This window comes from Papaver somniferum, chromosome 5 (genome assembly GCF_003573695.1).
Source record: "Papaver somniferum cultivar HN1 chromosome 5, ASM357369v1, whole genome shotgun sequence".
Lineage (NCBI taxonomy): Eukaryota > Viridiplantae > Streptophyta > Magnoliopsida > Ranunculales > Papaveraceae > Papaver > Papaver somniferum.
In genome coordinates this window covers 62318903-62341442 of record NC_039362.1, presented here as the reverse complement: position 1 = coordinate 62341442, position 22540 = coordinate 62318903, and the positions used below count along the sequence as shown (strand labels likewise).

The 22540-nt window shown below is 38.3% G+C and overlaps 3 protein-coding genes across 3 annotated transcripts; 1 reads left to right on the top strand and 2 right to left on the bottom strand.

The window, feature by feature from the left end:
* The first annotated feature begins 9 nt into the window (after window positions 1-9).
* LOC113281710 (WD repeat-containing protein 44-like) lies at window positions 10-4060 on the top strand. The gene is made up of 7 exons (XM_026530517.1): window positions 10-1694; window positions 1956-2046; window positions 2195-2352; window positions 2510-2561; window positions 2658-2734; window positions 2868-2961; window positions 3102-4060. Exons 1-7 carry the CDS (start codon window positions 156-158, stop codon window positions 3836-3838), a joined length of 2748 nt encoding a protein of 915 aa, XP_026386302.1. The 5' UTR covers window positions 10-155; the 3' UTR covers window positions 3839-4060.
* Window positions 4061-4094: 34 nt separating this feature from the next.
* LOC113281711 (protein ABCI7, chloroplastic-like) lies at window positions 4095-6987 on the bottom strand. Its single transcript, XM_026530518.1, has 3 exons — window positions 5957-6987; window positions 5562-5821; window positions 4095-4548 (listed from the first exon to the last, which is right to left on the bottom strand). The coding sequence occupies exons 1-3, from the start codon at window positions 6881-6883 to the stop codon at window positions 4239-4241; spliced, it is 1497 nt and encodes a 498-aa protein (XP_026386303.1). The 5' UTR covers window positions 6884-6987; the 3' UTR covers window positions 4095-4238.
* Window positions 6988-7284: 297 nt separating this feature from the next.
* Window positions 7285-9956, bottom strand: LOC113281709 (vesicle transport v-SNARE 11-like). Its single transcript, XM_026530515.1, has 6 exons — window positions 9804-9956; window positions 9459-9562; window positions 9017-9075; window positions 8742-8930; window positions 8268-8438; window positions 7285-7632 (listed from the first exon to the last, which is right to left on the bottom strand). The coding sequence occupies exons 2-6, from the start codon at window positions 9550-9552 to the stop codon at window positions 7480-7482; spliced, it is 666 nt and encodes a 221-aa protein (XP_026386300.1). The 5' UTR covers window positions 9553-9562; window positions 9804-9956; the 3' UTR covers window positions 7285-7479.
* Window positions 9957-22540: the final 12584 nt, after the last annotated feature.

Genomic DNA, 22540 nt, shown 5'->3' with positions numbered 1-22540 from the left:
TATATCTTTCCTACCACAAAAACAAACCGTTTTATTTCTGTTCCCGCGTTTTTTTCATCATCCCCCCAAACCTCACGATTTCTCTCTCTGAATCTTTGTCTCAGAGGAGGAGTTTTGACCTAATTATTAGGTAATGGTTGGGAAACAGAAAGCTTATGATGATGCATTGGGATGGATTAGGTGAAGAAGACGAATTTTTCGAATCAACTAATCGATTCTCATCTGCGGTTTCAATCAATCTAGCAGCTCATTCCTCGGATTCCGATGACAATTTTGATGATAGTCGAATCTCCTTTGCATCTGCAGTTTCTGGTCCTCATGAAGAATATCGAAGTTATGCTGCTTTGGCGTTGGCTGCGTCAACTTCCATGCCTGATGATTATGACATTTGGATGGCTGAACCAGGTTCTATTAAAGAACGGCGCAAACGACTTCTGCAAGGTATGGGTCTTGCAAGCGATAAAAACTTTCTCAGGCTTGCTAGTGCTGAACTCAAAAAAGCTGCTTCGAAACGAGTAGTTGTCATTTCAGCTTCAGAAAATTTGAAAAAGAAAGCAGGAAATGTAACCCCTGGTGTACTTGTTAGATCGAGATCAGAAGGATTAATTGAAACATCATTTGACGCTTCTATACAGAGAAAGGATTATTTTCTTGGTAATGATTTCTCACCACGTTATTTAATGCGATCATCTTCTGCTCCGTCTTCTTTATGCGATAGAAATGCACGTATTCATACTAAATCAGTTAAAGGGAATCGAAGGATAGCTGGTATTGGGTCATTGAGTAGAATTGGAAATCGTTTTCTATCATTCAAGAAGAAGAAAAAAGGTGGCTCATTTTTTCTGATAAAGAATTTGGATACTGGTAAAGAATTTATTGTTAATGAGTTCGATGAAGATGGAATGTGGAATAGGCTTAGAGATCTTCAAACAGGTAAGCAACTTACAATGGAGGAATTCGAAAAGAGTGTCGGATATTCGCCTATTGTTAAGGAACTAATGCGTAGAGAAAATGTTAGGATTTCTGACGTTGGTGGTCGAAGTATCATTGATAGGAAACTCAGTTTAAATGTTTCTCTTAGTAAGAGTTTCAGATTTAGCAAGAAAAGGGGAGCTGCCTTGTTGAAGAACTTGAAAGATGTTGCGCATTCATTTAACGGATTATCCCAGAGATATCAAGAGACTCCGTCCTTGGTCTATCAAAAGTCAAGAAAGAGTTCTGAAGCTACAGGATGGACAAAAGTTCGTCAAAATGGGAAATCTCACAAGGAACTTACTGGCCTTTACATGTGCCAGGAATTTCAGGCTCATGAGGGATCAATTTGGACTATCAAATTCAGTTTTGATGGTCGATATCTAGCTAGTGCAGGAGAAGACCGGATAATTCACATTTGGGAAGTTGTTGAAATGGACTCGGCATTATTGAGACCAGTGGAAGAAGCAAATTTTACCCCACTTCATCCCATGATGAGCAGTTCCAGTTCCTATGATAACAGACCTCCTCTTGGGGAAGCTCCAGTGTTTGCGTCGGAGAGGAAGAGAAGAGGAAGGGTTCCGTCAGTTAGTAGAAAAAGCAGTTCTATCTCTGACCGTGTTGTCTTGCCAGAGATGGTTTTCTCGCTCTCGGAAAAACCGGTCTGTTCGTTTCAAGGTCATCTAGATGATGTTTTGGACATCTCCTGGTCTAAATCTCAGGTCAGGCTCATTAGTTTCATAGTAATAAAATTTGTTGCTTCTGAAATAACTTAGTTTGTGTTTCTTACTTTTCTGGGTCTAGATTTGACAATTTTAGTTAAGACTGTTTAGTTCTCTTCTGAGGATTTAAAAAAAAACTCCATTTTCTCTAGAAAACCAGTATTTATATGAAGAAAATGGCCTCCAGGAGACGAATATCAGTTGATATGATATTAGATTTTCTGCAGGCCACTCTAGTAATTAGTTTCTCTGGATTTGCAGCAACTATTATCGTCTTCAATGGACAAAACTGTTAGGCTATGGGACATGGAGACAAAGAGCTGCTTAAAGTTATTTGCTCACAATGATTATGGTGAGTAGCCTTGAATGCTGTTGCATTGTCCTCAACTCGGCTTTGACTTGATAAAATGCTTAGCTTACTTATAAGTATATACAGAACGGGCTTGATCTTTCTTGTATAAATCTAATTGTTGTTTGCTTTTGCGGGTTTGATTTGGCAGTAACATGTATACAGTTCAACCCAAACGATGATAGATACTTCATTAGTGGCTCACTTGATGCAAAAGTTCGAATTTGGAGTATACCAGACAGGCAAGTTGTGGACTGGACTGATCTTCCTGAAATGGTTACTGCTGCTTGCTACACCCCTGATGGACAGGTTTAATTCTGCTTATTCTGTCTTTCCTGCTCCTTTATTGGTTTAATAGGTTTTACAAGAGCTAGCAGATTTATCCAGCACAAGTCGATCTAGCTGAAAAACACTTGTATAGATTTCGTGTTCTTAATATTGCTCCTTTTTTTTCGGTTTTTTAAAGGATGCGTTGATTGGCACACATAAAGGGACTTGTCGTTTGTACAGCACAACTGGTACCAGAATTCTCATAAATGTTCAAATCATGTTCATTATTATTCTAGCATTATCTAACAGCTTTTCTTGCAAATATTTGACTTGATGTTGTGCAGATTGTAAGCTACAAGAAAAGGCCCGCATAGATGTTCAAAACAAAAAGAAAACCCACAAAAAGGTTACTGGCTTTCAGGTAGAAAATCTAACTTTATCTTTAACACAAGTAGTGCTTTTTTGAGTATTTACCTCAGCCATTATTCACCACTTCATTTGTTGAAGCTTAAACTACTGAATCCCATTCAGACTAAAGTGTTGTCACCCCACAGTTTGTCCCAGGGAATACATCTGAGGTGTTGATTACCTCCGCTGACTCTCGCATAAGGATTTTTGATGGCTCTGATGTCATTCATAAGTTTAGAGGTATACAAATAAAATGTTTCTTACAGTATCTGGACATAGATGAATATTTTCACAGACCCTGAACCTTAGTACATCTTAATGCTTCAATTATCTATAGCAGTTGTCTGCATAGATCTAATATTTAGGTGATGTATTTACAGGATTCAGAAACACCAGTAGCCAAATATCAGCATCTTTTACACCAGACGGAAAATATGTTGTATGTGCAAGTGAAGATTCTCAGGTTTATGTATGGAAACGTGATGAGGTTGGAAAAAACAAAGGTCTAATCACAACAAGATCACATGAACATTTCCAATGTAAAGACGTATCAGTTGCAATCCCATGGCCTGGTAGTATAAAGTACGAACCACCACTTTTGGTACATTCAAAGAGACATTCGAAACGTTCAATTTCGCAGCCACCAGCATACCCTGGAATGAGTTATGCCTTAGATGATTCCTTCACGAGCAACAGCAGCAGTATGAGGAATCTCCCACCACTCCCAAGGAAGACTGGCCTATCCGAAAAGACACTAGAAGAGGAGCTAGCTAATGCATCCTGTTCCGACTCGGGTATCAATAATAGAGGCTCATTCTCTTCAATTTCAGGTCAATCTCCTAGTAGAGGTTCATTTTCTTCAATTTCAGGCAGCTCTTCTAATTCCAATAAGTATGGAGATTCACCTTCTATCTTGGTTTCAAACAATTCTTCCCAATCTTTATCTTGGAGGTGGCTTGATGCTCTCAATAGCAGTAGTACTCAAAGTGTCCATGCAACGGCATGGGGTATGGTGATTGTGACAGCAAGCTTGGGAGGTGAAATAAGAGCATATCAAAATCTAGGGCTTCCACTTCGACTTAGTCGTCAAACAAATCTTTTTAGGGAGCAGGCTTAGAAGTCCAGATGAGGGTTTTATATTCAACTCAGGGTTCTCACTTCCCAGTGTTTGTCTTAACATTGGAAATGCAATTTCAAAGCATATATATAGTCAAATTTCCAAAACAATGGTGTTACTTTCATAGAGTTCGACATTTACATCTTAATTTTGTTGTTTTTATAATTTTCCAACAACAATGATTGAGGAAGGTTTGGCGTTGGCTCATAGTAAGGACCAAAATTTAGTGCTCTAGCAAGGAGAAGTGATTAAACAGTGGCCACTTAATCTCATTATTTTCCTTTGATTCTCAATTTCTTTCTTGACTACATAGCAATTGTCTCAAAGAAAACCTAGCTCGTATTCTTTTGGGTACAAAATTACAGATACAAAAACACACAGTATTCATATCATGACTTGGTTATGATGGAGTAGGGTCTAGCAATCTCTGAATGTGTCTCTCCACCTTCTTCTGAAGTGAATCACAAGGCAAACGTGACATCACCTCAGTTCCAAAGGCAAAAATTAAGGACTTTCTTGCTGTCGCTAAGTCAATGCCACGAGTAAGTAAGTAGAATAGCTGATCATCATCGACATCACAGACTGTAGCTCCATGAGAGCAGCTAACGTCATTTGCAATTATTTGTAGATTTGGCATCATATTCACGGTTGCACTATCCTCAAGTAGGAGGGTTCTTGAGAGCTGGGCAGCATCTGTCTGTTGCGCAAGTCTGTGTAACAAGAGAATTAGTTTACCCAAGCAATAACCACTACAGAACACTTTTGAGGTTGACAAGAGTCGAGTAAAAATCAAAAAGGAAAATCTTCTACATCATCCTGTAATGTTTGCTTGACTTTTGGCACAATGCTAACTTAAAGCAGTTGTTCCACAAATATATTCATAAATGAACATATGAGATGAAGAACCGAAGGATGAGTAGAGAAGCAGCGAATTTAGAAGTTTTGCACGTAACTGGAAGTTAGTATATGATAGAAAAATCTGATGTTCAGGACACAATGATGTGACAACAATAGCGATAAAGGAAGTTGGGTTTATGATAAAGTTCTAAGTTGAGTGTCAATAAAGAACAATCAAATTAAGACAATAATATGACGAGTATAATAGTCTCCCAGAAAAAATTTGCACACATATGAGGAAGTAACTAATATTGCTAAGTATGTGGGCCAAAAAACTGAGCAGGTATTTGGCATGCTGCCGTGCCGGAAGGCGCTACCATGCTAGAGCCTAGTGGTTTCAAAATAAGCTCAATTGTGCCGAACTGTGGCTTGGTCACATTTGCCGTCACCTTAGGTTAGACCTCATAAGAAAAGAAGAATTTTACCTAATTAAAAGTTAGAGAGCGCAATGGCCTTTTGGTCTTAAGGAAATGGACCAAGATGTCTTCTACAAGTGTACAAGACTAATAGTCGGTTTACTTGTTTACAACAAATTTTACTGTGAGATTTGGTACAACTGTGAGGGTGCCCATGGGACTAGGGAGTGTAGGAGAAAATTATAACTTGATATTCTTTGAGATGGTCACCCCTGTCCTGTGTATGTCACTATACAGTAGATATATGCCTTATGCAACTTAAACTACAACATAAACCGAATGGAATCGTGACCTATTCAAGTTATCGAACTATGGGCATATGAAAATGAATGTTGTAAAACCACGATTGAACCAGTTGCAGTATGAGAAGGATAATAAACAAGAAAAGAGAAGAAGGAATGAAGCAGTACCTGTTAACTTTAATGTTACCATCAAACACAACTTGGCTCCGTGGATGAGCCGCAATGCATTTATGACGTTGTTCAGCAACACCTCTTGGATGGTCCAGAATTAATTTGCTATGAAGATCTTGTGTTTGATCACGTACACATATGTGAAAGGTGCTCAATTCTGTTATTGTATCAGGGCCTACTTGTTGAATTTGAAGATTATGCCTACTCAATTTCCCACCAGAACTTACCTCTACAAGCTTGTACGTACTAGAGGATTCCTGTAAGAACATATCATGGCATTACCAGACATTCACCTCAATAAGTTGCATTTCCAATTCTTCTTACAAAAGTGCTAAAGCAGTTTAGACCTCAAAAGCTTAACATAACAGAAGGAAGAGGAAAAAGTATGTTACCTGGCGAACCGAAGTCCACTTGAAATGGGCAGCACTTGGAGCTTGTTGCTGTACATAAGTATGTGAAACCTTCCCACCTTCACCAATCAAAACTTCCATTACTGAATTAACCCAGTAACACTTATCTTCAGCCCCACCCAAATACTCCTCCACAATCCCAACTTCACCTCCTTTCTCTACCAACACCAAAACCCTAGGATTGGACATGGGCAAATTACTGGAACCAATTTCACTTGTTTCATGTGAATAAAACCTAAAGTGCAATGGTTTTTCAACAACACAATCAGATGGAACATATACAATAGTAACATCAGGTGCTCCAATTCCATTCAAAGACCAAAACAAATCTTTATCTTCAAAATTTGACACAAATTTCATAACTTCTTCCCTAATTTCATCTGAATCAATACCCAAAATACTCCCAACGTAGACATTATCAGGTAGTTCATCAAGTTTAGACAGAGAATTGACAATTTGACCATCAACTATGACGATATTTGGGGTTTGAGTATCATCACCCCCATCTGATTCAAAATCGACGAGATTTGATTCTGGGTCCGCTGAAATCGAAGATATCTGGGAGTTCTTAATGAAAGAAGTATCAGTGAATCGAAAAGGTTCATCTTTACGAGTAGGCCAAGATAAAGATAGAATAGATTCAGAAGAAGATTCTCTTAGTTTTTGAAGAATTGGGGATTGTTTTAAAGATGAGGATGAATTTGAATCTTCAAGTGTCTCAGCGATTTGAAGGACGAATGGGTCAGAAAGAGATGCTTTTGGTGAAATTGATAGAGGTCGGACTGAGAATTTGGTGGTTCGAGATTTGGGTTTAAAAAGAGAAGAAAGGGATTTAGTGTGGTTTTGATGAAGCTGAGGAAGGTGGTGACATGGTGGTGGAAATGTCGAAGAAGAAGCAGCAGCAGCCATTTAATGTCTGACCTAAAAAGAGAGAGAGAGAGAATTGGAGAAACCAGAAGAAGTCTCAAGGGATTAGATACAGAGCGTATTGTGTCCACACTCCAAGTCTCCACACCCTGTATTAGGAACTACCAACTTTAGATGTTTATGCTTGCTTTATTACACTTCACTAACACTCCATGTCTGTATGTCACATTGCATTCATGAGATAATGGAAGTTCACAAAACTCTTCTCTTCTTTTTTGTTTTTGAAACTGCGTTAACTTGTTCATTTTATCTTGTTATTATGAGCATTGATATTATCATCTAAGGGAAATATATTGTTGTGTGAGATTTTGAGAAACATGGGACGAGACAAGGTTTTGCTAGGAACAACAAAATGGAGAATGGTGCTGAAGACAATTGGAATCTAAGAATTTGCTTCACAGTGAAAAAGGAAGACCGAGGAATAATGAGTATGCATTTATGTTATCGACATTCATAACAAAGCTTTTAATCACACACACTCGCACAATCATGTCATAACATTCACACCAATTATGCAACAACCACAGGATGCCTCCTAACAGCATCAATTCAAAATAACTGATGTAAAACAATGACAGCTAGTGAGCAAGCTTGAAGTAAAGGATTATGAGGATCGCCAAGACCAAAGCTGCAACAAGACTGCTGATGATCCATTTGTTCCTGCTCATCCTTCTTGTCATGGCTGTCAGGATTTTCTTACTCTTGCCGATGTTGTCATCCACCCCATGAAGCTGCATGAAGAAAATGTCATCAGAAAAACAAGAAAAAGAAACTAGCCTGTTTTTAGGTCATCCATGTAAATTTTGCTAAGCGAAATGGATGACTAGCAATAATAGCAGGTCTCCATTAGGTTTGATCAGTTGAAGTGAACTCTGCATGAGTTTATGTGACCCATGCATAAGGATAGTCAAACACAAGTATTAGCATTTTCACACCCTGACCATTCTAAAGTTAGTAAGAAACACAATTGTATTCACCTTAGACAATACAAGCTCATGAAAAAAACTACAAAAAACACAACCTAGACAAATTTGGCAGCAAAAACACAACACTGAAGTTCTGTATATATCAGTTGGCTATTCTGCATTAGATTCTTCAAAATACTGGACCAATATCTATTAGATAACTGCACAACTATGTTTCAGTACAAGAGGTGCATCTTATGTAATGAGGGCAGAAGGACAATGAAAGAGTAAATCAACCAACTTTTTGACAGCAAGAAAATAGAACACACGATCGAAGGGTCAAACGTTCATGGAAGCAGAAGCATAGGCAGAAGCAGCTAGTGGTCTATAAACAACAAGACAATACAAAACGCAATCTCAAATAAAAAGAATCGGCAGTATGCATTTCAACAACACCATACCGTGGTATTTGCGTGGAGGAGAGACTGGCGCTGTTGATGTAAATCCTGAAGGATAGAGACACCAAGCTCTTCTGTCTCCAGCATGGTTCTTCTACTTTCCTTAATTCTATCACTTGATTGATTCAATCTTTCAGTGGACATCATCAACCTTCCTCTTTGATCGGCAGACACCTGAACCACCACCAATCAGTTAATAAGAATGTTTAGACATTTAACCAAATTCTCTTAACATTCAAAAAAATCTAAACTCTATATGGTAGAAAAGGAACATTTCTACAATTTATGACCGACAACAATAGTTGACAGTTCTTGCTACAAATACTAAATGCAGAACTCCTTCAGATCAATACTATGGAACTTTGAACCAATGCAACAATAACTTGCAACTCCCTTTCACGGATTACAGTGTCATAACACATTGAAATATAAACATGAAAGAAAAACAGCAACACGGCTACACTGGCCTAACTGTACCATCTTTGTATCTGCCATTCCTGATTCCAACAAGTCATCCCTTGCAGCTGCATTAAGACTAGCTGATGTGATCCTTTTTACGTCAGTTTTCAAATTATTGAGATCAGATTTGTATTCCCTTAGCTTAGCGAGGAGCATAGCCTTTATACTTGGCTGTAAACTTCTAGCTTCGAGGTCCATTTTTCTGATCTGCAGAGATTCACGCAAGGATCAATTAAAAAAGAAGGACATTCTCAACAAAAGTAGAAAACACAAAAAGTGGGTCTTTGCAGTACCAAAGCCTCGGCATCTTCCAAACCAGCTTTTACATCAGAAACCTTTTGCTTCTTCTGCTCTGCGAGATGCAAGTCAGGTAGAATAATCACGACCCGAGAAAATGACCTAATAACTCTCATGTACAATATACAGCGGTAAACTTTAATTTTTTGCATTCTTATCCCACTATCCAGTCTCCTCGAAACAATTTAGTCAGGTAAGGCAATTGACTCTTGAGGATAAAAAATGAGTAAGCCTAAGAACTATTTTTTTAACACCCCAAGGTCCGAAACTACTGATATCATTATATCTGTGATCATGTAAAGAAGTTAAATCCTACCTCCACAACAATTCAAAGAAACAAAACCCTTATTTTTTATGTTTGTCAACTACAAAATTTCATGTTTGATATACAAAATAAAGTAGGTTGGAATGAATGGAAAATCTCTGTCTGTCTCTTACCTCCATCAAGAAGACCAGCAGCGGCACATTTCTTGGCTATATTAGCAGAGAGCTCACAGTATTGTCTTTCATAACCTTCAAATACCTCACTCATCCTGCCCAACCTGTAAGATTTCATTAATTCATTCAAATCAATCAAATTGGGGTTTTCTTATCCAATTAAAATTGAAATTGAAATTAACTTCATTCACCAGATTATCAGATCAACGAAATTTTCAATCTTTAAACAAAGTATGAATTACAAAACCCTAGTTAATTAACCGATCAGACTACCAATTCAGGTCAAAATAGCATAAAGAGTTGATAGAATTGCAGAAAAACAAATTAGGGCGATTGGACATATACCTGAATAACGTTAGGAATTATATTAGGGTTTCGATGGAATTGAAAACTGAAACCAAATCGTGTGTTGTAGAAGTTGTGATCTTTTGCTTCTTCGAAGGAGGATCTGAAGAAACGAAAGATGTTTTTTTTTCCTTTTTGCTGTCTTTTTTTGGTTGAAATATGACTCGGTTTTGGTTTATATCCAACTAAAGCCCTTGATATTTTAAAGAAATTACTCTCAATGCCACTCTCCAGATTGTACGCGGTTGAAAACTAGTAGCATATGTCAACCGGGGTTAACTGTGGAATTCTATACGGCAAAAAAAAAAAAAAAATTATAACCTGGCTGCACGAGGTATTGATCACCAGTTAGGAGCTCAATTAACGGCTAAGGTTAACTTTATCGTATGAGCGTGGTGTTTAATTAGAAGAACCCGCAAAATGTTCAATTAGTATTTACTACCCCTCGTTTCAGGAAAAACGATATTTTTACTTTTTAGGTAAAACAAAATGAAAAGGTGAATATATTGCTTTATCTACTCGTACTTCAAACGATGTTTCTCAGATTTTGTTATGATCGGAAAAAAAAAAACTCAAACTGTGTGGTAAGTGATTCACTTATGCAATTACGGTGATTGCTAGCGATTCACTTATGCAATTGCTGAAAAGGATAAACATTTGGGTTGCACGGACGCTGCATTTTTTGAGCCGTGTCCGTGTCCGACGCACCAATGTGCACGTCCAACATGCGTCTTGTTTGGACGCACCGATGACTCGAGTTTGATGCGTTTTTTTTTTTTATTTTCATTGAGACTTCTTCCTTTATTTTTACTATTATTAACTACATGAAGAAAGACAAACATTTAGATCAATCACTAAACCTATTCATTCGATTAGAATACAGAATAAAAAGTTTAAGGAAATGTAACTGACACTAATTAATTACATTAGATATCCATACACGGTAATCTTTCGTCAGTAAACAATGATCACCAACATTTATTTTGCATACATCTAGATACAAAGGTAAAGTCTTGGAATAATTTTTTGTCCGGCTATCACAACATAGGTAACAGAGGAGAAACGTTAAAGAATATGGAAAAGAAGAGATAACTAGGTGTAGTTACCTAAAATCCGAGAGAGGCTAGAAGTGGGATTCTAGGGTTTCTGAAAGTGAGTTTCGGGAGGTTGAGCACGAACAGTCTTCGCCTAAACCACGCACGGTGGTCGTTCAAAGACTGCTTCAGTCACAGAGAAGAGATTTAGGGCTGGTCGTAGGGAGGGAAGAAGATGGAGAGAGAGATCATATAATTCTATGGTTTGAAGAAGAATTGCTCTGAGAGGTTATGAGAAAGTTATCGTAGCTTGGAGAAATAGATAACCTATTTATAGCTAAATTCTCTAATCTCCGGTCGGTAAAGATAAGGATTACTTTCCGTGTCGTGCGGAGCAATTTTCTCGTCTCTTCAGGAATAGAGATAAACTAGGTTGGGTTTATCTCATTATTCCACCGCCTTTACTCTCTTCTACGGTGAGAAATAAGCCGCGTATTTCTCACACGTGTCGTAGATCGCCAGACCAAAACCCTAATTGTTATCCCCTCATTTGTATGAAGCTGACTCAACCTTCGTGATGACATGTTGAGAGAGAGAAATATTCTCTTTAGCCGAGTTGGCCGAGATAGAGAGATATTCTCCGATTTGTAAGAATGATTAGGATGAGTCACGTGAAAAGGCATGAGATGCCTCAGAATTCGTGTGGAGAGGAGACTTTATTCCTACGTGAGGCACTGAGGCTCATGTCTACCATGGGAATATTCAGCCTTATCTGAGATTTCCCGAGAGATTTGAATCTCTCTGAGATTTTGCCGATTGCAGAGAGATTTGAATCTCTCTGAGATTTTATTGACAGACCGGAATCTCTCTGTGGTCAGCTGGGACTTGTCTTGAAGAGAGAGAAAGAGTTTTTGTACGCCCGATTAATGTCTCTGCGAGACCTTGGCTCACTTGTCTTTGACTAGCGTATCTTACAGAGATGTGATAGGAATCAACTGTGTGTCCATATGATGGGCCAACAAGACTAGTGTATCTCGAAGGGATGTTCTTGGAGTCTGTCGAAAGGGCCCGGAGGCAGAATAACCAGCGTATCTCACGGGGATGTCCTAGGAGTTATTCGGAAGCCTCAGTAAGTCGAGTCAGAGCCTAGAGTAGACATGACCAGTGTGTCTCGCGATGATGTACTAGGATCAGTCCTCGATCTCAAATAGGGTGAGTCGTGCTTACAGGAGATATGCATATCTCCTCTCTGGGTCATAAGTTCGCTGGGGACGTGTTTACGCATCTACATAGCCTACATGACCAGCAGCATCTCGTCGAGGATGTATACCAGGAATCATGGCATCACAATCAGCTGCATCTCGCGAAGACATGATGGAATTGTGGTTGTTCTGGTTCATAAGTCAACTGAGGACGTTTTACGCTCTACAGAACTTACATGACCAGCAATATCTCGTCGAGGATGTGCACTAGGAGTCACGACATCACGACCAACAGTGTCTCGCGGGGACGTATACTATAAGTCGTGGCTAAGAATGCCTTGAGGGCCAAGGGATTAATCTCTCATAAGAGTGGAATTTTGTCTATGGTCTTGAAATGACATTTGTACCCTTTATCCGAATTTCACCATCTACATTAAGTCCCCAACTCAGAGTAGAACCTTGATTGTTCTATGATGAGTATATAGATGGTAACAAATCGTTCGTACAAAATCACGATTCATTCGTCCTTTTAGACTTGCGGAATCCCTGAATTGATGTTTAGCCTTCGATTGTTATGATATTGGTATCAATTCTGGACTTCGGAACTTCCTGAGATTTTGTATTGGACGTCAATGACATGATACTGAAGTCTTGATGAAACAAAATTTCCGTCTTAATCGATTGGAATTTGTTAATTAGGGTTTACTTGGCCAAAACCCTAATTTTCTCTCTTTGTGCATCCGTGAGCTTTTGAGTTTGTATAAGCGAGTATGTGGGGAAGAGAGAATTTTGAATGGTTCCTGGATGGCCTTGATGTTGGTGAAGAGCTGTGAGAAAATATATGCATTTACTTTTGAAGTTATGGAGTCCCTATCCCATGTAAATTCTGAACTCAGGCTTGTATCATACCTAAACCCTAATTTCTCTTATGTTCGCGCCTGACTCCTTCAGACACTGTGGAGAGGCTTGGAAGGTATGAATATATCTTGTGGGGTTGGAACCTTGTGTGATGATAGCTTGTTTGACTCCTTGCGCCAATCAGACTCCTCTTTATTAGAGAAAGTACATACCTTTGAAACTAAAGGTATTTTCGTCAAAAACCACCATGAGCTTGATTTTTATTTGGCATGAGAGAAACATGGAGCCTCCCTAGGCATAGTCACGTCTTAAAAGAGGGATTGGCGCGTCTCTGGTCCAGGTTTTGGAAATCATGAATCCGAATTCCCTGTTTTGAGCCATATCCCTCTATTTTCTCTGATATTCTGCTTTCCTGGATTCCGTTTCAATTCTATTCTTCTTTGAACACTTAGAGAACTCAATATTCACGTGTATGGGGCCTTTGGAATGATTAGATGACAGCTTGGTTGGTCTCTTGCTGTATTAAGGCTTTCTTCTTTGAAAATACTCAAAATTGCAATGTAAGGGTATTTTGGTCAAAATACCTTATGAGCTCGTTTTTGTTAACGAGTAATGAGCTAAAAGATATTGGAAGAATCTTAGATAACCATCCAAGATAATGGGAGAGGCTCAGTTCCTTCTATTTTAGAATAAACCCCCTTTTCATCAAATTCTTGAAATTAGGGTTATTTTCGCCGAAACCCTAATCCTCTTCGACTGTGATCCCTCTGAAAAAATTCTGAGAGAATAAGAGACGTCCCACTGGCCTAGGAAACCATTCTTATGCATGGGAAGGTCTTGGACACGACTGGAAGAAGCTTTGGAAGGAAAAAGACCTTGGTTTCCTTATTTGACCCAAATTCTTCTAATTTCCTCTTTTAGTTCTAACTCCTTTTCCTTTTGCTTCAAGGCTTCCTTTTTGGAATTGAATCAAAAAAAGAGAAGTATTTGACGGGTCACAACACATGAAAACCGGCCCACCTCTTCCACGAATTCTATTTCCATTAGAATTCCATATCTTTGGCCGTGGCATGCATATATATACGCATGTGTAGTTGGATTTCGTGAACAATTTTGTTTTCTTCTTTTATAGAAAAGCATACTTCATTAACAGTATCCCATCTTTTGACTAAAACTTCCATCATGTCTTCAAACACGCTCAACATTATAACTTCCAGTGATGTTAAAAATAGCAGCGATTCCGCCCATTCTTACCAGAATTCAATGAAACCCGCAAATTCTATTATCTCAGCTGTAAAACGCAAATTTTCTGGCTAGGTATACATCCCTACTCTTAATTCACTATCTCTCGTTTTGTTGCTTCACATTCTGACAGAATATGTATTTCTGGAAAACCATATAACGCTCAGGCAAGTGATCTTGAACATATGCTAGAGTCCCCGGGAAGGCGAACCAGAAGTCTTCCTTGCCAAGCTATCCTGGAAGAATGCTACGATAAACTCCAGGTTGGTCTTGCAATTTTTTTCACGAGCACTTTCTTCATTAGAACTCGAGTTTTTAGTTCTTCAGTGATAAAGCCGGATTTAAAGTGCTCAAAATAGTCGTCCATACATATTCGGCTTCGAAACCTCGACCCCAATTATGGAAAGAAATAGAAAAATCTAACCAATGCAAAAGGAATAACTTGATTCTGATTCGATTAGGTTAACCAGTTAGGCATCCGCTTTCGACTTCAGTCTTCCAATTCCTCGCTCCTCATTGTGTGATAACCTGAGTTGATAAGGGAGTCCTTGTATTATTTGGACTCCTGACATGACCCAATGTTTAACGCCATCCCTTAAGTATGATGACTTTAGTAAATATCCTTGGATTAATCAGAAACATACCTTTCAATTGATTCTCCGTTTATACTTTTCTATTATGAATCTAATACTCTTCATGACACCCAGGTTGCTAATGCAAAGGAGAGAATCGAAACTGGTAGCGGAGTAGGAGTTACCGTGAATTCGAGTAAGATCATAGAGCGTAACCCTCGTCCTTTGGAATACGCTGATGCTAACATGGAAGCTCCAATTTCTCCTCTACTTACGATCGGTCCCGCCGAGTTGTCTGGTGATGGTTTGACAGGCGGTCTTCACTTCATCCCGAGCATGGAAACTATTTACCCTGGTTATGAAATTATAGGTGGTTTTAGTGTTCCCAGTCGCCATGCCTTTCCGTATTTAAAAATATGGGAAAAATTTGGTCATGTTGCTACTACCGAGGTTTTGAAACATAGATCCCTTCTTGTTACGTTTGTGGACGAACTTTTGTTTACTTTGGAGGAAATGCGTTCAAAATCCTTCAATGAGATTACCAAAGAATCGATATCCAGACGGGAAAAGATGATCTCTTCTTGCGAAGGCGTTCGCTTCAACATAGGATGGTTGCATTCGGAGATTGGGTCCATTCAAAAGTAGTATGCAGCTCTTCGAGAGTTTCCCGATTTTTCATATCCTGTCTTGGTATTGGAAGAACAACGACTGGTCGAGGAAGGATTGTCTCTTGGACTTATGAAAGAGAATTTTGACAACAAAGTTTCGACTTAATTGCAGAAGGTTGGAACATGGGCACGCAGGGAGAAGAAAGTGTTGAGATATTTCCTCTAAAGAGTTTCTCTTTTTTCTTTTGAATGATCTCAATTCCTTAAATAGGTTTTGATTAGAAATAACACTACTTAAAACTTCCATGAGATATTGCAATTTTTTGTGAAATTATACTTTATTAAGAAAAGAGATGTTAAATTATAAACAAAATATGCCTTAAGCCACTTTCCATTGATTGCCATACCTTCCTGCTTTCCATTCATGTCTATTATCTCGTAATACCCACTAGTTGTAGCCTTCGAGATGACAAATAGACCTTCCCAGTTAGGGGAAAACTTCAGAGCTGATTGATTTTGCTGAACGTGTTTTGCTGTCATCAAAACAAAGTCCCCAACTTGGAAAATTCTTGGCCTTGGTGTTTTATTATTCGTGCGCGAAAGTCGTTGCTTGTAAACAGCAAGATGCTCTTCTGCCTTAGCACGTCTGGCATCCACTGTATCCAAATCTGTTATTCGAGAAAGCGATGTCTCAGTCAGGTCCCACTGAACTCCGCTTGTCATAGCTATTCGAGCTGACTGAATCTTAATTCCCACAGGTAAAATTGCATCTGTTTCGTAAACCAAGGAATAAGGAGACACACTTGTAGAAGTCCTAGGCGCAACCCGATACGCCCATAATGCCATCAGTAATTGCTCATGCCAAGACCTAGGGTTATCGTGCACGGTTCGATTAAGAATACGAATCAATGTCTTGTTAGTACTTTCGGCCAATCCGTTTCCCTGGGGATAGTAAGGGGCGGAAAAGATATGCCTTAAACCGTATCCCTGAAGCATATCATAAACCTTTTGATTAGCAAACAGGGTTCCATTATCTGATATGATATACTTAGGGACACCGAACCTGCAAATTATGTGCTCCTTGATAAACTCTGCGATTGCAACCCCTTTTGTACTTTTAAGAGGGATAACATCTACCCATTTGGTAAAGTACTCTGTAGCCGTTATTATGTATTCATGCTATTGCGAAGAAAACGGGTTAATTTTACCAATCAAATCAAGTCCCCAACTGTAAAATGGCTAAGGACTACTGGAGGAATACAAGGGAACGCTTGGTGCATGGATCAAATCTGCATGAGTCTGACACTTGTGACATTTTCGAACAAAAAACGAAGCGTCGTCTTCCATTGTGGGCCAATAATACTTTCCGTGTACCTGAAGAAACAACCTTCTCTTTCCCCGATGTTCCTTCTCGTGGTCTTCTTTGAGAACAATATCCGCTTCAGTTTTCCCAAGGAACGTAATAAATCTCCTCCGAAACTTTTCCGATACAAAGTCCCATTATGACAAAGAAATCTCTTGTCCCTCATAGAAAGTTTAGGGGCCGCCCGTTTTTCTGAAGGTAAGACATTATCCCGGAGGTAAAGGATAAAGGGTTCTAGCCAATCTCCACTTTCATTGATAACAAATGATTCGGCTTGATGAGGAGGCGTCTGATAATCAGGACAGGCTCCCTGAAGTGCTCGGGCTTGAACTTCCATGGCAGGCCAGTAGTAACCCAGACGTTGAAGCCTTCTATATAGGGTAATATCTTTTGTCTGACCATATATCTCCTTGTGAACCATATCTAATCGTTGTTGTGCATCTGTTTCTCCAACGCATCTTGATAAAGACAAGTCAGGGTTCCTGAGATACAATACGCCATGATGCATGAAGAAATTCTTCAGTTCTTTGAGATGAACCTTTTTCTCAGGTGTTGGGTTGTTAAGTTCCTTAATTATTGAGGATCTTAAACAGCGGGGGTTTAACAACCACACCCAATATTTCGCTTAGCAATCTGTATGGACTAACTCCAATATACTTTTAAGAGAATCAACTAGACAGTCAGACTCAATCTTAAGAAAAGTATATCAAAGAGTTATATCTCAATTTCTCAATTCAATTCGCAATCAAACAAATAGGAATTTGCAAGCCCGATTGAATATAAGAAATAACTTGGACGGTATCAAAAACCAATATCCAAGTGTCAATCAATTTAATCAACAACCAAAGGTTGGATTCACAATTAATTGAACTTACGCACAACCTGTGATATTTCAATTATATAAACAAATATAATGCGGAAAAGAAAGACATCAGAAATTTTGTTAACGAGGAAACCAAAAATGCAGAAAAACCCTGGGACCTAGTCCAGATTTGAACACCATACTGTATTAAGCCGCTACAGACACTAGCGTACTCCAAGTTAACTTCGGACTGGAATGTAGTTGAGCCCTAACCAATCTCACACTAATCAAGGTACAGTTGCGCTCCTTACGTCTCTCAATCCCAGCAGGACTCTACGCACTTGATTCCCTTAGCTGATCTCACCCACAACTAAGAGTTTCTACGACCCAAAGTCGAAGACTTGATAAACCAATCTGTCTCACACAGGAAAATCTATTGTATAGATAAATATATCTCCCACAGATAAACCTATGAATTTTTGTTCCGTCTTTTGATAAATCAAGGTGAACATGAACCAATAGATAAGCCGGACTTATATTCCCGAAGAAAAACCTAGCATTATCAATCACCTCACAATAATCTTAATCACATGGTAGCGAAACAAGATATTGTGGAATCACGAACGATGAGACGAAGATGTTTGTTACTACTTTTTTATCTTGATTATCGGAGATTAAATCTCGAGCCAATCTTAGAGAAGATAGTACTCAATACGATAGAAAATGCAAGATCAGATCACACAACTATATAGAAAATAGTTGGGTCTGGCTTCACAATCCCAATGAAGTCTTTAAGTCGTTAACCTACAGGGTTTCGTGAAAAACCTAAGGTTAAAGGAGAATCGACTCTAGTCGCAACTAGTATCACACAGGAGGTGTGGGGATTAGGTTTCCCAGTTGCTAGAGTTCTCCTTTATATAGTCTTCAAATCAGGGTTTGCAAACAATGTTACCTTGGTAACAAAGCATTCAATATTCACTGTTGATGAAAACCTGATTATACTCAAGCTAATATCTTTCAACCGTTAGATCGAACTTAGCTTGTTACACACACATCAAAAGTGACCTTATTTAGATATGAGTAACCGTACCTAAACGTATGCACCTTTGTTGGCTCAACAATAGTTAACCGAAGTTAGCCATATGAACACTTTCATATCAACCTTATTCATCTTAACCATAACTAGTTCAAATGACTCAAATGTGTTAGAGCATGGCTTGGTTGAACCCCCCAAGCGTTGGTATGTCAAGTTTGGTTGTCATATTTTAGTGAATCAAAACTCATGTTAAAAGTCGCTTGATTATGTACTAGAGTCAACTTCGTATAGGTTAGCTTGAAAGTATTAGGATATGAGACATTACAAGTATTGCGAAGTCTTGAAGATCTGAAGAAGCAAGGAGCTACAACGGCAACAATCATCCTTCCACTTGAGGTTAGTGATATTTGACTTGAACTGTTTCATTCCCTAACTTATCTTTCAAGTCGTGCATATTGAAAACATAACTACGAAGCATATTTGAACTCTAGATAGACATAGTATTAAGGAATACAATACGAGGTTTATTGCTTAACCATTAAACTTTGTAGATAAGACATCGCCATAATCATTTGAATGCTATTGTGATTATGTATGGGTATGAGGTGAGGATTTCATCCTAGGGAACAATGTTTACATGTGTTCTAAGGAAGTAAGTTCATAAACTTGTTTGTGAACCGAAAAATGAAATTTCCAGGTGTTATTGGTTTTGTTATTAATTGCATATTTTATGAACAACCAATATGTGTGATTGAGTATAACCGCTCACAACTTGTTTTTGTTCTTGGTAGAACTATTCACAAAGGCCTGACTTATGTATTGGTATGACTTTTATTAGTGAAATCGATCTTAAGTAATCACCTGAGATGGTATGATCGAGTTTGTGATTTGTGGTTGACCGAATCTTGGTAAAGGGGAACCGATCCTAGTAAGAGGTGCAACACATCACAAGGGGAATCGATCCTTGTATGAGGTGCGACAAGGTTTATAGCATAAAGGGGAACCGATCCTATGGACATGTGCAACACGTTTTTAGGCAAAGGGGAACCGATCCTATGGACATGTGCAACACATATAAGTTAGATACCATATATATGTGGGGAACCGATCCTAGTACCTAGTCAACCGAATTTTGGAAAGCTAGTGTGACTATGCACAATACTCACATGGAGGTAGAACCGAAACTTGTTTTGGTAGAACCGTTAAACCGATGATTATGATTGAATGTTGGTTTGATCAATCGCATAGTTCTTGAAATTCAGATGAACCAATTCTAAACTTGTTTGGAAGTGTGGAAAATCGGTTTCAAGGTTGTAAGTGTGAAAGAGAACTTACAAAGTAAGGATGTCGACATACTTTGAACACGTGCTATGAATGTTTATTTCTTTAATTGTTCAAAGATATTCCTTAACGGCTAAGGGAAGAGAATCCCAGGATCGAAACATAAGTAAATTAAGAATCTTTTAATTAAGGTTATTAGTTTCATTTTGTAGGTAAATTCCAGAATTAGTAATGTGCATTTACTAATTAGATTTTACGAGAGATTTCGATCATTATTTTTGGACAGAGCATTTCCAGAAATTATGAAAACCGAATTTGTGCTTTAATGAATATCTTGAGAATATTTTCGGTTTTGGAAATTCCTTGGTGTCCAAAATTCCTTGTCTATAAATACTTGAAGTTTGCCTTTCTAGCAAACTAATCCTTCGTAACAACAAACACTCTCTTTTGTTGTTGTTACTGGTGTAGCCGCCTATTCGGAGAGGAGAGTAACCTAATTAGGCGAAATCTCTTACGGTCCCTCAGTTTAAAGTCTTCTTTGGGATTGAGAAGCTCTAGCGTGTACCGTTGGTGGGAAACTAGATAATTGCGGTTTATCTTTTGTTTTCATTGATTTGATTGGCTAACGGTGGTTGAAATCTGATTGCACCTAGTTTGTTTATTTTTGAGAATCTTCTCTTCTGATATAGGATTCACTCAAACTAGTTCAGAGTTTCGACAGGGATCTTTAGACTGTTGTTAGTTCTAAAGACGATCTTGTGATAATCCATTGTTAATAGACTCCGTTCTGTGCGTGATTGATCACAAGAGATTCAAGTGATTGTGTGCAGGTTTTTATTGAAGATTTAAGAAGATTTGAAGACAAATAAGATATTGAAGATCTGACTTGGGTTTTATAATCTTTGGTGTGCACAATACTTGTTTTGGTAAGAGAGGATCCAGTTAATAATCGGTTTATCCTTGTGGTAGATTGGATTGATTAATTGAGTAGATCGGCATCGACAGAATTCTCTGAATTAAGAGTGTTGTTGGCTTAATCTTAAACGACTACTTCGGTAATTGAACATAAGATAGATCTAAGGACCTGACGAAGGAGTTTATGTTAAGATAAACGGAAGAGCCTTTGTTTAACTCATATCACTTGGTTGAAGAGAGTTGATACCAAACACATTTGTTGTTCCTTTACTGTTTGGAATACGAACCAAAGGAATTTTTCCAAGTACGTGACTTATTTATAAGTTGGAGGCGTAGGAATACAGACGGAACTAGGTGAACTATAGGTTTAGTTGTTTGGTCTCAACTATACGAAGTTGGTGTAATTTTGTGTAGCGGCTTAATCCTGAGAGTATTCAATTCTGGACAAGGTCCCGGGGTTTTTCTGCATTTGCGGTTTCCTCGTTAACAAAATCTTGCTGTGTCATTTACTTTTATTTTCCGCATTATAATTGTTTTATTATAATTAAAGTAAATTACACAAAGATTAATTCCTATTTACTTGATAAGCAATCCTATTGTGTTTGGTTAAGTCCGAACCTTTGTATCAAGTAAACATACTTCGTTGTTGTATTGTCTCGATCTCTTATCCATAGAAGATCACATGAAGTGTGAACCGATTAGTTGTATTGTCTCGACTCTGTCCATAGACAATCACTTTCGGAGAAAGGACTTATAGGTAGGAAAAGTTTTAGCTTGAGGTATATTTGGGTACCCTCGCCTTTTCAAAATGAAACTAGTTCTAGAGTTGTTCAATTGTTTATATTCTCATAGAAGTATACAAGACACAATTAAAAAAAAAATCGACTTTGATTCACTCGAATCAAGTCATGAACATTATAGCCACAGTTTGCAAAAGATTGCATTCCTTATTATATAAATGTATTAGTTTATGAACAAACCGATTTTAGAACATTATCCACTCAGGTATGCAAATGGGTGCGCATACCTAAATGGCAGGACTGAGTTTGGGGTTTGCCAGTATGCAAACTGGTACGCATACCTTCCAAACTCGGCAGGAATTCGCGGAACTGAACCTCACGCCAGTACGCGTACCGATATGCGTACAAGGTTCCCGGACTTTCACTAAACCAAGCAGTACGCACACGTGTATGCATACCATGGTTCCCGGACTTGGATTACATATATGCAAGTACACATACTATTAGCTTCAAGACAATTTTCATGTGATCGAATGATCAATACGAAGCATTCTGAGTCTACATCAAATGACCGTCTCACACAAATCATATAAGATATTACCAGGCGGTTTTCACATGATCATATTTTGACTTTCATCAAGAATATAAGATGAACTTGGTTAAAGCAAAAGCTTACCAACATATTTCGAGAAATATGTAAGCGAGTTAAACTCAGCTCGAAATATCGAATGTGTATAATTCAAGTCTATATAGCTATACGACTTTTGTCTCAAATAGGAGATAGAGTAGAGAGACTGTTGAGTGATAGATAAGTTCAAGTCTCCACATACCTTTTGTTGAAGAATTTCCACAATCTCTAGTTAGTAGTTCTTCGTCTTCATTCGTTGAACGTCGTGAATTCTAATGCTCAACTACACTTTCTATCCTAATCCGAGACTTAGCTATAAGTAGACTAAGAAATCAAGACTTATAGTTTTGGAAACTAAACTTGACAAAAAGCTTGAGATAGCAACGCTTGCGAGTTCGACTGAGCAATGCTCTAACAATCTCACCCTTTGTCAGTTTTAATAACAAAACTATCAAT

Coding starts and splice junctions, on each gene's coding strand:
- LOC113281710 (XM_026530517.1), top strand. CDS start 156: ATGATGATGCATTGGGATGGATTAGGTGAAGAAGACGAATTTTTCGAA. Junction 1,695..1,955: donor TCTCCTGGTCTAAATCTCAG/GTCAGGCTCATT, acceptor CTGGATTTGCAG/CAACTATTATCGTCTTCAAT. Junction 2,562..2,657: donor TCGTTTGTACAGCACAACTG/GTACCAGAATTC, acceptor GATGTTGTGCAG/ATTGTAAGCTACAAGAAAAG.
- LOC113281709 (XM_026530515.1), bottom strand. CDS start 9,552: ATGAGTGAGGTATTTGAAGGTTATGAAAGACAATACTGTGAGCTCTCT. Junction 8,439..8,741: donor GAATGGCAGATACAAAGATG/GTACAGTTAGGC, acceptor GTGGTGGTTCAG/GTGTCTGCCGATCAAAGAGG. Junction 7,633..8,267: donor TCCTCCACGCAAATACCACG/GTATGGTGTTGT, acceptor TTCTTCATGCAG/CTTCATGGGGTGGATGACAA.
- LOC113281711 (XM_026530518.1), bottom strand. CDS start 6,883: ATGGCTGCTGCTGCTTCTTCTTCGACATTTCCACCACCATGTCACCAC. Junction 5,822..5,956: donor AGTGGACTTCGGTTCGCCAG/GTAACATACTTT, acceptor ATGTTCTTACAG/GAATCCTCTAGTACGTACAA. Junction 4,549..5,561: donor GGTAACATTAAAGTTAACAG/GTACTGCTTCAT, acceptor CTTGTTACACAG/ACTTGCGCAACAGACAGATG.